The 17,394-nt window shown below is 45.1% G+C and overlaps 1 protein-coding gene across 9 annotated transcripts in view; it reads left to right on the top strand.

Moving 5' to 3' along the window:
- CHD6 (chromodomain helicase DNA binding protein 6) overlaps positions 1-17,394 on the top strand; it is a 201,382-nt gene that overhangs the window by 161,398 nt on the left and 22,590 nt on the right. For all 9 annotated transcript variants that reach the window (XM_025000625.2, XM_059892619.1, XM_059892620.1 and 6 more), the window contains 4 exons: positions 3,540-3,669; positions 5,307-5,367; positions 16,257-16,317; positions 17,031-17,247. In XM_025000625.2, coding sequence (XP_024856393.1) covers positions 3,540-3,669; positions 5,307-5,367; positions 16,257-16,317; positions 17,031-17,247 — 469 coding nt within the window. The remainder of the gene's footprint in view (positions 1-3,539; positions 3,670-5,306; positions 5,368-16,256; positions 16,318-17,030; positions 17,248-17,394) is intronic.

Below are 17,394 nucleotides of genomic sequence, written 5' to 3'. Positions count from 1 at the left end.
GAGGTTTTTTAATAGCTTGGGAAAAATGACATAAATGGTGTTTTCTTCATCTCTAATCCTGTTCTAAGTACCTGCCCTTGCTTTCAGCCGACTGTTAAAATGAATAAAGCAAGTCCCAGAAAATATTCATTGTAATGTACCTGATACACACCTTCCCTGCCAGGTGAACAAGTCGACATTTTGAGCTGGAGAGCAGGGCTTAAACGTGGGAAGAGGTAGATGTCCCTGGCCTTCACTGCCAGCTCTGCCACTTATAAATGTGTGACCTCGGGCAAGTCAGAAACTTCTCTGACCTATTTCCTCACTTGGACACCAGGCAGAGGACAAGACAGCCCACCTGGAGGGTTGTAGGAAGATTAACTGAGACGGGCCATGTGGGTGGCCTGAGCGGTGCTTTGCACATAACAGGTGCTGGGTGCCGTCCACCGTCACTGACTCGCCTGCCTTTGGAAGGTTCACTGTCTTTCTCACATGTGCCCTATCGGTAGAATTCTTCAACATTTGCAGGCCAACCTGCAATATTTACATAACAATGGTGCATATACCTGTTTTAATGAGGAATCCCTTCAAAACATAGATTCTGGTGTTTGCAGGCTTTGGGAGGCCTGGTGGTGTTAGTGTCAGGATCGTCAGCCATACTTTCCTGGTGAATTAATACCTCCTGTCATTGTGTAATGACCCTCTGTATCCCACATTGTGCTTTTGGCTTTAAACACTTTGTATGTGATGAGCTTAGCAGACATACTGTGAAGATGGGGAATACCTAGCCTCTGTGCCCAGTGCTGGGGGACTGGTGTTAAGCCACACGTGGTGCTGACCGGCTCACTCTTGGATGGGACCAGACCCGTGTAGTTGGACAGGGATGTTGGAAGCAAACGTAGGCTGGGCTGGACAGAGGCCTGTAGTTGGCTCCATGGACCCATCCTCTGGTGTCTTGCAGAGTCCAGATCAGATTGCACTCCTGGTGGGCTGCCGCCCAGCAGACAGTCCATGGGCCTCGGCTTACACCTGTCCTCACCCGGGTAACACACCTCATCACCCCACAGAACAGCCCTCTCCACAGAATAATCCAGCCCACACAGTGTGTCTCACCAGGTGACAAACTCTCAGATACCGGGCGGCCAGTGGACATGTGACATTTTCAGAGAGCCACGTTGTCTGGTGTTCTGTTTTTCAAGGCTCCATCAGGAGCTCTCTCTGCCTCACCTCCATGCCCTGGAGATACAAGCATGAGCCGTAGGGCTGCAGCCATTTTCTTTCTTAAGAAACATGCAGCTGTTCATTGTCCGAGGTTTCGTGGCTCTTTTAGTCCACCCCAGACATAGTCTCCTACGACCCTGCTTAGATGAGAAGACTGAAGCCCCGGTTCCATCTCTGAGCTGACCACCGTGGAAGAATTGGCTGCATCTTTGTTGGGGCTTTCACTGACAGCAAGAAGGACTCTGCGGCAAATCTGTTCGGAACGATACTCTTGACAGCTCTTAACCGCAGGAAGACATGGATGCCGCCCTCTAGGGCAGCCTGGACTTGTGAAATAGTCATCATGCTGTGGGTTTCAGTATCCCTGTTCACATTCTTACAGAGGAACTTTTAGACTAAGTGGACAGGAGCAGGCAGCCTGTTGTTCTACTGTTTATGTTGCTAGCACACAGCTCCTACTGCTCTTCAGTAGTCAGGGTTTTCTAGGGAACTGGATCAATCACTCTTTCCCACCTCCATCTCCAAAGCTGATTGAGAAAGAGAAGTGGAGAACCTGTCCAAACTTCATACCTACTTATGCACGACAAGAAGTCTGCAGAGGAGGAACCTACCTGGGTAGTAGGCGCCTCTTTTCCTGGGGAGTGGCAGGTGGAGATGGTGGCAGGCACATCCTCAAAATAGTAGGAGAGTCACGGACATTCCTGTCTTGATGTGAGCTGAGGCAGAACAGGGAGAGCGTGAGAATGGTTCTTCCTACAGTGACTGTTGGAAGGGGATCCGGGCCAAACTGACACATCCAGGCAGTTGTTATTTGAGTTTATACAGTGTCAAGCACTGTGTGAGGAACTGAATATATAATGCCAAAGCAGATATAGATTCTGTCCCTGGGAAGCCCTCAATCTCACAAGAGAGACTTAAAGTTATCACACTATCGCCCTGAGGAATGAATGAATAAAGAAGAACATTAGGGACCCATTTCTCCCACCATATGCCTCGGGCAGGCAGCACCTGTCGTGGAGAAGGCAGAAGAGTCACTTTGGATTAAAAGATGAAGTACCTGAAACCCCTTAGAGAAAAAGTGCCAGGTGCTGCCTCCATGTGAAGGCTAGACCAGCATCAGCAGTGACACCAGAACAGAAACCAGTCTAGCAGGGGAATACCTAGCAGAGTAAAATCATTTGTTTGATCAAGACAGTTCTCGTTTTCAGCACAGCATCTACCCTCATTGGAGATGGGCTCTCTGCACCACTACAGAACTAGAAATGGACTTTGTTAGGAGCAGCAAGAAAAGGATTTTGAGGACCATAAAGGAGTTCCCCCCAAATAGTTTGATGTGACAATAGCTATGACCAAATATCCGGTCTCATTATAGGATTACACTAGAGTCAATAAAATAGCATTCTCACACATGGTGTTATCACATTAAAAGTGACATTGTTCCATTGTTTTGCCTTCCTTCTGGGGTCTCTCTTTCTGGGTCAGAACTCCTCCATCTGTTTTTGACTCTGGGGATACAGTGAGAGGCGGTTCCAAAGCCCTGGTCAGTGGGTTAGGATTTTATACTGAGTCTGAACACAGAGGCAACGAGTCCATCTTAATCCAGTCAGCAATCCCAGTTGTCCTCTTTATGTTTCATCCTTTGTATCATCACTTTGCTCAGTTTTCTTTTCTAACACATGGGATAAATTTGGACCATAAGAAAATTTCGGCCCATTCAGGTGGTGGTAGTGGTAAAGAACCTGCCTGCCAATGCAGGTTAGACATAAGAGGCGAGGGTTTGATCCCTGGGTTGAGAAGATCTCCTGGAGGAGGGCATGGCAACCGATTCCAGTATTCTTGCCAGGAGAATCCCATGGACAGCAGAGCCTGGCAGACTGCAGTCCATGGGGTTGCACAGTCAGAGATGACTGAAGTGACTTAACAAGCATGCATGCAGGCAGGAGATGACAAGATAACAGGGTGTCCAGAGTAGGGGGCGGGGTGTTGCAGTGAGGGGAAGAAATTGTGAAACCAGCTTGCCTGATCCTCTTGCTTTCCAAAAGAAGCCAACAAGTGGGAATGGAATCTGTATCTTGTGTGTCTTCAAGGACACACGGTACACCTCAGCTTTCATTTTTTGGTCAAGCACTACACAAAGGAGTCCGTTTAAGCTCAAGGATCTTCCCCCGACGGGAAGTCTTACAGGATCCAATTATTCTTAAATAAGTATTTTTTCTTGGCTTGTTTTGTTTTTTACTTAATAAGGGAAACAAAATGTGTGTCTAGGGTGCAAGGCAGATTTAATGAGTTCTGACATGACCCCAGTCGTGACCTTGTGGTTTCTCGCCACCCCCGATCAGGTTACGAGAGGTACAACGCCATGCGAGCCGACCCAGCACTTTGCTTCCTGGAGAAAGTGGGCATGCCAGACGAGAAGTTGCTTTCTGCAGAGCAGGGTGTCACAGACGGGGCCTCAGACGTCCCCGAAAGGTGAGAATCTGCACAGACCAAACACGGTGTGACTGGTTGCGCCACTAATCTCTGACCACAGGCACCCAGCGCTCTCACAGTCTCTTCCTCACAGCCTGGCGTCTCCCTTCAGCCTGAACCGCCTTCCAGAATTGCTTCAGTTACATCCTACAGCACCTCGGGCCTTTTTCTTGAACTCTGAACGCTCTGATCCAAATACCCATTTCTGTCCTTCCTGGGTTCCCCAAGCTGCCCACCATCCTGCCCTGTTCCTTAACCAGCCTCGTCTGGTCAGAGGATTCTCAAGGAGGAGTTCAGGCCTCTCTTAACCTCTCATACTTGGCAGAAAGTTAAGAGGCACAGAGTTTAGACTTCCTGACCTTGAAATGCCTGAGATGAAATACCGGCGTTTTCTAAGGACTGCACGGTCCATGAATAGCCACTGCATGATGGCCATGGCATTCAGGTCCTGTCCATGGGTTGTGTGTAAAAAAGTATGGAGGCGTCCCCTTTGTCTGAGTTTTATTTACTTTTGGCATAACCCCAAGTGTATGAATTCATAGGAAAACTAAATAAACAGCCAAAGCTGTGGTTTTCATATGTGTGTGGGTATTTGAAAGACATAGTATAGAATCTCTTGGTTTGCATTTGGTGAGCTTTTGGCCTGATCTTCTCCCCCAAAGTTGTATTTCCTAGGGTCACAGGCAAGGCTGGACTCAAGGGTACACAAGCCAGCCCCCCTAACTGTCTGCTAAGGCTGAGAAAAGGATGAAGTGCATTTTTCCATTCATGCTTAGCCCCTGACAAACACTCAAGCTAGCGATCATAACCTTCTCTGCCCCCAAAGATAATAAGGATCCATCCAGAGAAGTGTTAACAAATGTCCAGAGGACCAGTGGTGGTAATATTGGGTTCATGGGGTTGGGAGAAACACCCCCTGAGGGAGGTGCCCGAATGTGGCTGAAAGCTGGTTTCTCTGTGGGGAAGCTGTTTTTTCTCTGGTCAGGCAATGAAGGTAGGAGACCCCTTCTGCCTCCAGGACCTGAGCGATGAGGAGCAGAATATTTGAGACAGGAATCCTTCAAAGTTGATTTTGCCGGGGATCATGGAAAACAAATAGGCATCAGCAGTAGTTACGCTCACGAGAGAAGACACCAGGCAGTGGATTTAGAGGCAAGCTGCCAGTGGTCCATCGGGCAGTGTCCTTTCCTGGAAGGGACTGCTGCCAAACATGAGTGAGTCTGCACCGAGACTCGCCCTACCATGGGAGCTAAGGTCGGCCCAAGAGGACTCTTGGTTTGTACGGCTGTCAGTGTCTAGAGTCTGTTCTTTTATCAAAGCCATGTATTGAGCTAATTCTTGATGGGCAGTAATTACCTTTTCAAAGATAGCATGATTGTTGAAAAGCAGGCCTCTGAACTGTCCTGAGTAGATCCTGAGGCTCCTGCTGAAGTCTCATTTGAGTGGAGGTCATTGCTTGTAGAAGTTATGACACTGGAAAAATCAAGATTCTGAGGCCTGTGGAGAAAGGTGTCTACTAGTACTCACTTTGGTCAGTGATTTAGGGGTGTTTTGTGACAGCATCCTGGTTGCAGAATAGCTTCTAGATGGTGTGTGATGCTTTTTACTCTTTTTATTTAATTTTTTTTTTTTTTTAGAGGCCACACAGATAAAGAAGACAATACAGAAGACAAAGTAGACGGCCTCCAGAAACAAATGGTGAGTCAAATGTGAGAAATCCCTATCGAGGTGTATTGGTCTTTGATTGCATTGCTGCAGTTGCATTGCATTTTCCCCAACATTTTATTGTAAAAATTGTCAATTCATAAACTGCTTTGCAGTCTTACTTTAATGAAACTTTTGCTTTTGAGATAACTGTAGATTTTAGATAGAATCAGAAGATACAATGCAGGGTGATCCCATGTACCTTCTGTCCAGTTTCCCACCATGGGGATAATCTTTTCCAGCATCAGGGTCTTTGCATAATAAGGCAGCCAAAGTACTGGAGCTTCAGCTTCAATGTCAGTCCTTCCAGTGAATTTCCCTCTCAGGGTTACTTTAGCTATGCTCCATAATTTTTACCATTTACTGTAAGTGGTAAAATTTGTTGTACTGTGTTTTCATTTTCATTCAGTACAATGTATTTAAAAATTTTTTCCCTTGAGACTTTTCCCTGGGCCCATAGATGATCAGATGTGTGTTATTTAATTTCTAAGCATTTGGAGGTTTTCCTATAATCTTTCTGTTGTTTATTTTTAGTTTGGCTCCAAATGTAATTACAGATTTATGTATTTCTCCTTTCAGCTTCTGTCAGTTTCTCTCACGTGTTTTGCAGCTCTGTTGTCTGGGGCATGCACATTTAGGGTATGTCTTCTTGGTGGGTTGACTCTGTTGTCAATATAGAATGCCCCTCCTTGTCTGATAGTTTTTTTTTTTGGGGGGGGTGCTCTGAAGTATACTTTATCTAATATTAAGATAGCTATTGCTGGTTTCCTTTGACTAATTTGCATGATAGTCATGCAATTTGAAGAGTCAACTAATTTGACTATTTGCATGATAGTCACTTTTTCCATCCTTTAGCTTTTAACCTGCCTATTTGAAATGAGTTTCCTGTAGACAGTGTTTAGTCAGGTTATATATTTTAAGGCACCTTGTTTTATAGTTGATATAGTCAGCCATTTACATGTAATGTTATTATTGATGCATTAAGGAATAAGTCTGACATTTTATTGTTTTCTCTGTATTTTGATTCTTTAGTTTCTTTCTCCTGCTTTCCTCTGGCTTACTGGAAAATTTTTTCTGATCCTTTTTTGACTTATCTATATTAGGTTTTTAAGCTTCTTAGTGGTTATTTTAGATATTTTACTGCATGTACATAATATATCACAGTCCACTGGTATCATTTTAGCGGTTCAGGTGAAGTATAGAATCCTTACTGGAATTTATCCTTACTTCTAGTTTTTTCTCTTTATAATGGTCTTAAATATTTCTCCTGCATACACTGAGAATAATGATAATGTAATTTTTGCTGCAACTATGAAATATAATTGAGAAAATTCAGAAGGATAAGGAACGTCTACTGTTTTTACCCATACATTTACTTACTGTGTCCTTTCTTCTTCCTGATGTTCCAAGATTTCTTCTTTCTCTTGGGAGAAATCCCTTGAGCCGTTCTTTTAGGATAGGTCTGCTGCTGATGGTTCTCTTAGTTTCCCTTCATCTGGGGATATCTTGATATCCTCTTCATTCCTGAAGGATATTTTTACTGGATATAGGATTCTGGGTGGACAGTTTTCTTTCAGCTCTTGAAAATGTTGTCCCACCTCCTTCTGGCTTCCATGGTTTCTGAGGAGAAATCTTCTGTCACTTGAGTTGTTTTTCAATTAGGTAAGGTCTCTTTTCTCTTTTGCTGCTTTCAAGGCTTTTCTCCTTTAGTTCTCACAAGTTTAACTCTGAATTTTATATATGTGGATTCTTTGAGTTTATCCAATTTGGTGTTTTTTCAGCTTCTCAAATCTGAAGATTTGCCAAATCCATGTCCTTTGCCAAATTTGGGAAGTTTTCAGTCATTATTTCTTGGAACCCTTTCTCCTTCCTTCCGGAACTCTGATGACATGCATGTCAAGTCTTCTGTTACAGCTCCACTGGTCCCTGAGGCCCTGTTTTAATTGTCTTTAATCTGTTCCTCTCTGGTGGTCACACTGGGCACTTCATATGTTTCCTTCTTTGAGCTTGCTGATTCTTTCCTTTCTCCTCCCTCTGCGGTTGAGCCTATCCATTGTGTTTTTTTTTCGGTTTGGTTACATCATTGTATTTTTCAAATCTAGAATTTCCCTTTGGTTCTTCTTTAAAGCTTTGTTTCTTTGCTGAGATCTTCTGGAATGTGTTCAGAATTCCTCATTGATGACTGCTTTAAATTTTTATGTTAGGTAATTCTTAAGATCTCTGTCATTTCAGCATTAGCATCTGTTGGCTACCTTTCTTCAGTTTGAGATCTTCCTGGTTCTTGGTATGATAAGTGATTTTTGACTGAAACCTGGACATTTGGGGTATTATATTCTGAGACTTGGGATCTTATTTAAAACTTCTGTTGTGACTGACTGCCTCTAATACCTCTATTGCAGAGGAAGGAGGCAGGGGGAGGAGGGAGCTAGTGCACAGCGTGTACCGCCTTTTGACTGCCTGGCTGTAGTAGAAGTTAATGTTCCTAGTCAGCCCCCAAGGAGACCTGAGGGGAGAATGGAAGTTCAGCTCTCCATGTGGTCTTTGCTGATACCATGGGTGGTTGGGGACCTCATTGCCAGCTGTCAGGGATGAAAATCCAAGCTCCCTACTTGACTTTTTGACACCACCCAGCAGGGGAACCGGGTGCCCTGGTATACCCTGGCGAAGGCAGAAGTCTAGAGTCCCCACCAGCCTTTGCTGGCGTGGATGTGGTAAGCCACTGTCTGCTCTTGTGTCGTTGGGCTGGAGTGTAGCACGTCTCATCTCAACACTGTGTCCAGTCCTAGCCTGCCCTTTTCCTTGTCCTGGGCTAGAGAAAGCAGGCTTTTTTTGTCTGCACCCTTTTGTCATTTCCAGGTAGCCAGCTTCTTTACCTCCAAATCTAAGGCATATAAGGCAAAAAAGAAAACCCAAGGAACTCACTACTGTGTCATTCCACGGGTCCCAAAGTCCCTAGTTGGTCTACCTTCGCTTCACCTGTCAGCGCTTTCTTAGGTGTGTTTTATATATAGTGTCCAGGGGCTTTAGTTGTACTTAAAATGAGCAACAGGGAAATAATGCATCTTCCCAGAAGCAGAAATCTGTATTGCATGTTACAGATGAGCTTCTGGGACTTTGCAGAAGCAGACTGAAGCTTTAGTAGAGCCCTAGCACTGTTCGACCACGTTTTCTCTGGCTTTGAGTGGAGAAACTAAATCTGTTAGGATTTGTGGATTTTGGGTACCGGAGGTTACTATAACCTTGTCCTCAACTGACTCTTACCGCATAGTCTTTCTTCTCCTGATCACCAATCAAAAAATTTCAGTTCTCTTCTTTTAGTTCTAGTTGGAAGAATGGTATCTACTTTGGTTTCCATCAGTTCTGATTCCTATAACAGTAACAAAGACATCAGTTTCCCAAAGTAAAAAAAAAAAAATTTATTTTTTGAAGATGTGTTTCCGTATCTCCTCAAGATTTAAGAAGCAGAGGCTTGAAGCATATCACCCTCAAGCTTCAGACCATGGCCCTGGCAGAAGGAAGCTGGCTGTGATCTTGACAATTAGAATCTGAGCTCTGCCAGTCAGTTCCCTAGCTTATACTGTGATTTCTTTTGTCTGGAACGTGGGAAGTGTTTTCCCACAGTGGTGTTTAGTCACTACATCACGTCTGCCTCTTCTGAGCCTCCATAGACTGTAGCCCACCAGGCTTCTCTGTCCATGGGATTGTTGAGGCAAGAATAGCAAGTGGGTTGCCATTTTCTCCTCCAGGAGATCTTCCTGACCCAGGGATCGAACTCATGTCTCCTAAAAGTCTCTTGCATTTTAGGCGGTAACTCAAGTATCAAAGAGATGAAAATAGTACCTTAAATTCTTCTGAATAGTACTGTCTCCAAAATACTGTTCCAACTTGTATCAGTTGATCGTCACCTCAGCCGTGTAAAGTAAGAGCTTCAGGTGTTAACTGCTCTCATTTGAAAGCTGAGGAGATTCACCGCCGCCCCTCGCCCAGGAACGTAAAGGACTTTGCCAGATTCTCACAAATAGAAGAGTTCAGACTAGATAACTACATTAGACAGACTAGACAGTAGAATTCAGACTAGATGTTATGGCTTTTTTTCCCCCCTGATCAAATATTCTTTTCATAGTCAAAAGAGTTGCTGTTGTTGCTCAGTCACGTCCGACTCTTTGTGACCCTGTGGACTGCAGCACTCCAGGTTTCCCTGTTTTTCCCTGTCTCCCCGAGTTGGCTCACATGTGTGTCCATTGATTCAGTGATGCCATCCAGCCATCTCATTTTCTGTCTCCCCCTTCTCCTCCTGCCCTCAGTCTTTCCCAGCCTCAGGGTCTTTTCCAGTGAGTCAGCTCTTCGCGCCAGGTGGCCAAAGTATTGGAGCATCAGTTTCAGCAACAGTTCTTCAGTTGGTTCCGGGTTGATTTTTATTCTAGCTGCAGGTACGCACCCCTTCTCCTAGCAACAGCCAGTGTGAAGAGGCAGACCAGCTACATTCCAGGCCCAGCTCTGAAGGCCACCCATAGTAAAGTTCATGTGTCTAACTCCTGGGGCTTGTCCTCACTCTGCAGTGCTCCCTACAGCAGGTGCTCTCTGTAAAAGGAGGGTGATGTTATGTGTCAAGTGACCTAGGAAAAAACTTCTACAGGGAAACTTAATGCCTAACATGGTCAGATCCTACTGTAAGAGAAGTTCGGTGAGGATCTGAACAATGACTCTATTCTTAGCTGAGAGTTTGAGGGGGTCTCTGAACTCAAATAGTGATGTTTGACTGTAGCTGGAGTACTTCCAGGCTTACCAAGCACGTTTCCCTTTCAGTTGCATGTTACTCTTATCCCCATTCTAGACGGGGAGAAGATCAAATAGTTTTAATGAGCTGCAAGAAAAGTCATACTAGCCAAGAGCAATGTCTCTCCGCTCACGTCTTTTTCTAAATCCTGCAGTCTTTCCGTTGTAAAATCCTTGAATTTTCTGTTAATGACATTTGATGTGTATCTACTTTGTACATGAAATTTATGAAGGTCATAGGATGCTTGATTTTTCCACAGATGAAAACTGCTGTGGGGTCTTTTTAACTGCCTTTCTGCATCGTGTTACCTCTACACAGAGAGCGCCTGTGTTCTCTTCCTCGTAAACTCCTGTGTCCTTCAATCTGAAGCTCAAAAGTTACCTCTTGGATGTCTTCCTCCTGCCTGATTTGGGTCTGGCAGGGGTGGTGACTCTTCCTGATTTTCCCACTGTGTTTAGGAGCACTTTCACACTGCATGTTGTTTTTGCTTAGTTGCTAAGTCGTGTCCAACTCTGCGATCCCGTGGACCGTAGCCCGCCGGGCTCCTCTGTCCATAGGATTTCCCAGGCAAGAATACTAGAGTGGGTTGCCATATGCGTCTCCAGGGGATCTTCCTGACGCAGGGATCGAACCCGTGTCTCCTGCATTGACAGGCAGATTCCTTATGGCTGTGCTACCAGGGAAGAAGCCCTGTCACACTGCATGGCCAATATTTATTTATGTCTCTCATAACTGCCAGAACGTGAGCTCTAGAGGGATAAGAGCCATCTTTTTGCACTGTTGGAATGCCTGAACCAAGCACAGTTCCTGACAAACAAATGTGGGAAGGCCACTTGTGGCCTCTGCATTGGCCCTGGGGTTTTGTGAGTGCTTAGAGGAAGTTCCCTGGGCCTGCAGGTCTGGGCTGCCACCACCCCTACCCACACCCCTACCCAGGCCAAAGAGGGGAGGCAGCCAGGCCTGGCGGAGCAGCCACAAGCACGGGGATCTACTGTTCTCGAATCTGGAAACAGCCCTGCACCCATGCGGAGCTAAGATGCTGTTAGAGAGTGACAATGCATTTGATTCAGCCGGGTGTGTCTCCACACACCCGAGGCCATACTTCACAGTGATTAGAGCTCCTCATCTGGGTTCAGGCCTTCCAGGTTTGAATTCCATCTTCACCACTTAATAACTGTTTATAGTATTTGATAAGATTATCAGCCTCCTATTCTGCAATTTCTGTCTGTCTAAAAAGGGTCATTTAGTCATTTTGAATGAATGAAACACACATATGAAGTACTCAGTGTGATATCTTACCCACTTACTTACCTGGGTCTCCATAGACTTTAGTTGTTACTGCTGTTGTTTTCCACTGTGTCATGAAGCCGTCCTTAGAGGACACATTTTAGTTGAATGAAAGACATGCTGGGTGGTCCCCCAGCAGTTGGGTCCATGTGTGGGTTGCTCCTCAGTCCCAGCTGCCATGTGTCAGGCATTTGCCTTGTGCCAGCATTTAGTTAAACGGTTCACATCATCAACTTACCTGTGCCCCACAATCACCCTATAAAGTGCTATCATCTCTATTTTGCAAATGAAGAAATGAGCTTGACCACAATCACCCCATAAAGTACTATCGCCTCCATTTTGCAAACAAAAAAATAAGCTTGAGCGAGCTCGGAACAGCTTACCCAAATTCAGAGAGCAGTAGACAATCAGATTCCAAACACAGGCGGGCTCAGGATGGAGAAACTGCAGTTTGGAACCAATCCATTTGCCTGCGCTTTGATGGTCTTACGGGGACCCTGTACTCTGAAATAATGGATTCACACTTCTTCCGAGATGAATATTTCTTTCAGGTTGATTCACAGAGGCAGAAACCAGGAAATGTTCATCCTCAGACTTCAGAGGCAGAACTTCACGTGTGCTTCCCTCAATCCCAGTAATAAACTGGTGATGTTGAATGTTACGGCATCTTTTTCACTTTGGCTGCTGCTCATCCAGATCTTCTCCTTTCTGTCATTGCCAGAGAGGGGACCTACCATCAGGAGAGGGCAGGAGACAGAGAGGCACTTACCAATCCCAGAAGCTTTCCTGACTTGAGAGGGTTTGCCTGAGGCCAACAGAAAGCATTAGGGAGACTGGAAAGGAAGCCTGCATGTCATGTATGTCTGCTGCCTGCTGCCTGGAGCTACCCATGTGGATCTGGGGTGTGGTGGGGCTCACACCAGCCACCTGTATGGCATAAGGAACACCCGACTAGAACCTGGCTAGAACATGTCTCAGTCTAGAAGTGTCTATAATTACAACTTTCAGCATTCAGAGGGTCTTCATAGATTACTGTCAGTTCATTTCAGTCACTCAGTCGTGTCCAACTCTTTGCAACCCCATGAACCACAGCACACCAGGCCTCCCTGTCCATCACCAACTCCCGGAGTCCACCCAAACCCATGTCCATCAAGTCGGTGATGCCATCCAACCATCTCATCGTTTGTCATCCCCTTCTCCTCCTGCCCTCAATCTTTCCCAGCATCAGGGTCTTTTCCAGTGAGTCAGCTCTTTGCATCAGGTGGCCAAAGTACTGGAGTTTCAGCTTCAACATAAGTCCTTCCAATGAACACCCAGGACTGATCTCCTTTAGGATGGACTGGTTGGATCTCCTTGCAGTCCAAGGGACTCTTAAGAGGCTTCTCCAACACCACAATTCAAAAGCATCAATTCTTTGGCGCTCAGCCTTCTTTATAGTCCAACTCTAACATCCATACATGACCACTGGAAAAACCATAGCCTTGACTAGACGGACCTTTGTTGGCAAAGTAATGTCTCTGCTTTTTTTTTTTTTTTGTCTCTGCTTTTTAATATGCTGTCTAGCTTAGTCATAACTTTCCCTCCAAGGATCAAGCATCTTTTAATTTCATGGCTGCAGTTACCATCTGTGGTGATTTTGGAGCCCCCAAAAATAAAGTCTGACACTGTGTCCACTGTTTCCCCATCTATTTGCCATGAAGTGATGGGACCAGATGCCATGATCTTAGTTTTCTGAATGTTGAGCATTAAGCCAACTTTTTCACTTTTATCAAGAGGCTTTTTAGTTCTTCACTTTCTGCCATAAGGGTGGTGTCATCTGCGTATCTGAGGTTATTGATATTTCTCCCGGCAATCTTGATTCCAGCTTGTGCTTCCTCCAGCCCAGCGTTTCTCATGATGTACTCTGCATAGAAGTTAAATAAGCAGGGTGACAATATTCAGCCTTGACGTACTCCTTTTCCTATTTGGAACTAATCTGTTGTTCCATGTCCAGTTCTACCTGTTGCTTTCTGACCTGCATATAGGTTTCTCAAGAGGCAGGTCAGGTGGTCTGGTATTCCCATCTCTTTCAGAATTTTCCACAGTTTATTGTGATCCACATAGTCAAAGGCTTTGGCATAGTCAATAAAGCAGAAATAGATGTTTTTCTGGAACTCTTGCTTTTTCGATGATCCAGTGGATGTTGGCAATTCGGTCTCTGGTTCCTCTGCCTTTTCGAAAACCAGCTTGAACATCTGGAAGTTCACGGTTCACGTATTGCTGAAGTCTGGCTTGGAGAGTTTTAAGCATTACTTTACTAGCGTATGAGATGAGTGCAGTTGTGCAGTAGTTTGAGCATTCTTTGGCATTGCCTTTCTTTGGGATTGAAATGAAAACTGACCTTTTCCAGTCCTGTGGCCACTGCTGAGTTTTCCAAATTTGCTGGCATATTGAGTGCAGCACTTTCACAGCATCATCTTGCAGGAGTTGAAATGGCTCAACTGGAATTCCATCTCCTCCACTAGCTTTGTTCGTAGTGATGCTTCCTAAGGCCCACTTGATTTCACATTCCAGGATGTCTGGCTTTAGGTGAGTGATCACACCATCGTGATTATCTGGGTCATGAAGATCTTTTTTGTACAGTTCTTCTGTGTATTCTTGCCGCCTCTTCTTAATATCTTCTGCTTCTGTTAGGTCCCTACTATTTCTGTCCTTTATTGAGCCCATCTTTGCAAGAAATGTTCCCTTGGTATCTTGAATTTTCTTGAAGAGATCTCTAGTCTTTCCCATTCCGTTATTTGCCTCTGTTTCTTTGCATTGCTTGCTGAGGAAGGCTTTCTTATCTCTCCTTGCTTAGATACTGTGAGGATACTCAAAAATGTTCTCAGTGGCAGCAGAAGAGGTAAGGCGTGGCTGATTGGGTTTTGCTTATAACTCCTAAAACAGTGGGAAAGGCTGTGATGATACATTTAAGTGACACTTCAGAATGGTGCAGTCGATCAGCCTGAGGCTTCCTCCCTTCACTGATGTCATATGGCCAAAGGAGAGAGAGAGATTAAACTAGTGTTTTCCAGCCCTAAATATGTTTCACTCTCTGAATCACATTTTCAGCCGGGACTCTTTTTTTGGACAGCTCAGTGGTTGCAGTGTAGGCCCTTCCCAGACTCCTGTGCTCAAAATCCAGCTCTGCCCTTCCGTATCCATGTGACCTTGGCAACTTACAGAACTTCCTAGAACTTGTTTCTGCATCTGTAAAATGAGGATACTAATACTTTCTACCTGGGGAGGCAGTTCTGATGACTAAAGGAGAGAAGTCATGTAAAGGGTTTTGCACAGTGACACGTAGTTCTCATTAACGTCAGCAATTATCGCTATGCCTGCTCCTCTGCCTTCTCAAGGTTTTCTCTTTCAGGTCCTTCCACAGTATTAAGGGCCCAGGAGAGAGATTTGGATTTTAAGTATCACCAGTTGTCGGTATCTGTCCATCCCTCCTGACCCAAGGTTACGGCTCTCCTGGGCTGTGGGTCCCAGTTTTCTGTAAAGGACCAGACAGTGAATATCTTGGGCCTGGGGCCAGAAGAGTCTTCCTCACATCTTCTCCTTTGCCTCTTTCTTCTCCTTTTCTTCCTTCCCCCTCCCTTCCTCCTCCTCCAATGTAAACCCTGTTCTTAGCTCGAGGGCCACACAGAAACCATCGACAGGCTGTGGATTGCCAAACCTTCTTCTGATCTGGCCCTGTGCTCCCTCATGGCCGCAGTCATGAATCCTGGGGTGATTCTCACCTATCAGTCAGGTCTTTAGATGCTCGTCAGAAGCACAGTACGTTAGGTGGGAAAAAATGGGTGAACCACGTAAAGGAGATTAAGTGGCGCAAACTTCCGTTTATAAAATAATAAGTCGTGGGGGTGTGAATAGGGGGAACCTACCACATGGGGAACGTAGTCAGGAATATTGGAATAACTTTGTGTGGTGACAGATACACCCACGGTGAGGATCATTTCGTAATGTATGAAGATATCAAATCGCTATGTTGTATACCTGAAACTAATATAATACTGGTAAGTCCACTTTACTTCAGTAAAAAAATAAATAAATTTTCGTGTTAAAAACGGAGTCTAGTTGAAAACTAGAGCTGTCTCTTTGCCCTTCCCCAAACTCCCACGTGCCTTGTGTGTGAGGAGCCTTTGAAGTTCATTTCCTGAGACCAAGCACGCCTCTGGAGAGGAATCCATTAAAGCCAGCTTGACATATACTCTGACTTGGATAAGCTCTGTGCCTGTGATATCACTTGAGCTTCTGAGCCTCAGATCGTGATTTTAATTTTAAATTGCTGGAGTTTTGTGCCATCAGGTCTCCCGTCTGGAGCAGTCGTGTTTTAGGAAAATAGTGTCGATTGCTGTGAAGTACATGCAGCATAATGAACATGAGCGTGAGACTTTCCCACAGCCCAAATCCAACGATACAGGCACATGCTTTACAAAATGACAGTATTAGATTGAGAGCGAAGACGGTAAAGCAAATATTTAAGTTCACAATTAAAATAGTGCGTGTAAAACGTAGTTGCCAGGGGGAGCATGCCAGTTTGTCATTCTTCAAGCTCATTCTCTCTACAGGCAGAATCATTCCACACAGTTCCAGGGGGAAAACAATACTTATTTTAAATAAACTGCTTTCTGGCTCTTTGAAGACTGTGCCTAAGTTCAGCTTTATTCATCAGGGACCATCTTGATCTTTGAGAAGTTCCCAGGCAGGAGGTGTGGCCTGTGCACCTTTACTCCTGTACAGGGACTGGGTGTCTGAGCCGCAGTTTTGCTGATGACTTGACTTCATTTATCCCTAGGAGAGTTCCAGTGATGGAGGTGATGGCCTTTTTGCTGAAAAGAAGGATGACACCCGGGCAGGTGAGACTGTGTCCTTCTGAAGACAAAGAGAAATAAGATCTCCATTTGTAGTTATCCTGGAGTTCACACGTAATTTTTTTAAAATGCTGTTTTTTTAAGGAGGCTGTTTTTAAAAGCCAATAAAGTTGACCTTCACCAAACTCTGCTGGAGTCGCACATGGAGCTTTAATGTGACTCCAGCCAGGTTCCTCTGCCTGGCAGTGAAATGAAAGTCAGGATGATTCTGAGGATGAAAAGGAATCGTGGTTTCATTGATTTTTCTTTTTTTTTTTTTTTTTCTCTCTTTTGAGAAAAGTTAGAAGTATTTGGTTTGTCCTTTTGATTATTTTTCTGAATCCAGACTTAATGGAGGCTTTGGTGCTTAGAAAGCCCAGCCACACAAAAACCCGTAGTTCTAGAGACGGCTTCAGTGGGTCCACCCACTCCGGTACCTTAGAGCAAGGCCCTTGAGTCCATTCTGCCCCCACAGACAGGCACACTTGTATCTCAGAGAGAACAGAGCCCACCACACCCAAAGCTGTTTCTGAAGCACTATTGCAGCCCTTCCAGCTGTGCCTGGCTCCCAAGCTGTTAGATATCAGCTATTTCCATTAAGTTACAAAGTTTGCTTTAATTTTCTTTAAACAAAGAGGAACAGCCACCACCAAAAAAAACCCAGTCACCATAGCCTTAGTTCTGTCTATAAATACTAATATCCTCACTGATGTTTGAAGCCCAGGATGGCTCCGACCCAGACAAATCACCCTGGCCTGTTTCATCCGCACTCACTGCTCGTCTCCGACGCCTGGTCACCATTTACCAGCGCTGTAACCGCAAGGAGCTCTGCCGGCCTGAAGTCCTGGGACTAGGAAACCAGAGCTACTGGGTCCAGGAAGAGATGTTCCGGAGGTCCTCAGAGATGGAGCTCATCAACAAGGAAGCCCAAAAGAGGTAAAAGCCAGTGGTCAAGAGGGCATGCTGAGCTGCCCACTGGGTAAAGGTGACCAGGGAAACACTGATAGCTGGAGGGCAAATGTGTCTCATGTTCTCTTATGGAGTTAAGTTGTCTCTAGAGTCCATTAAATCCAACCCCAGTGG

This window comes from Bos taurus, chromosome 13 (assembly GCF_002263795.3).
Source record: "Bos taurus isolate L1 Dominette 01449 registration number 42190680 breed Hereford chromosome 13, ARS-UCD2.0, whole genome shotgun sequence".
In the NCBI taxonomy this organism is placed as follows: Eukaryota; Metazoa; Chordata; class Mammalia; order Artiodactyla; family Bovidae; genus Bos; species Bos taurus.
Note: the sequence above shows the minus strand (reverse complement) of the source record. Positions and strands in the feature narration are given on the sequence as shown.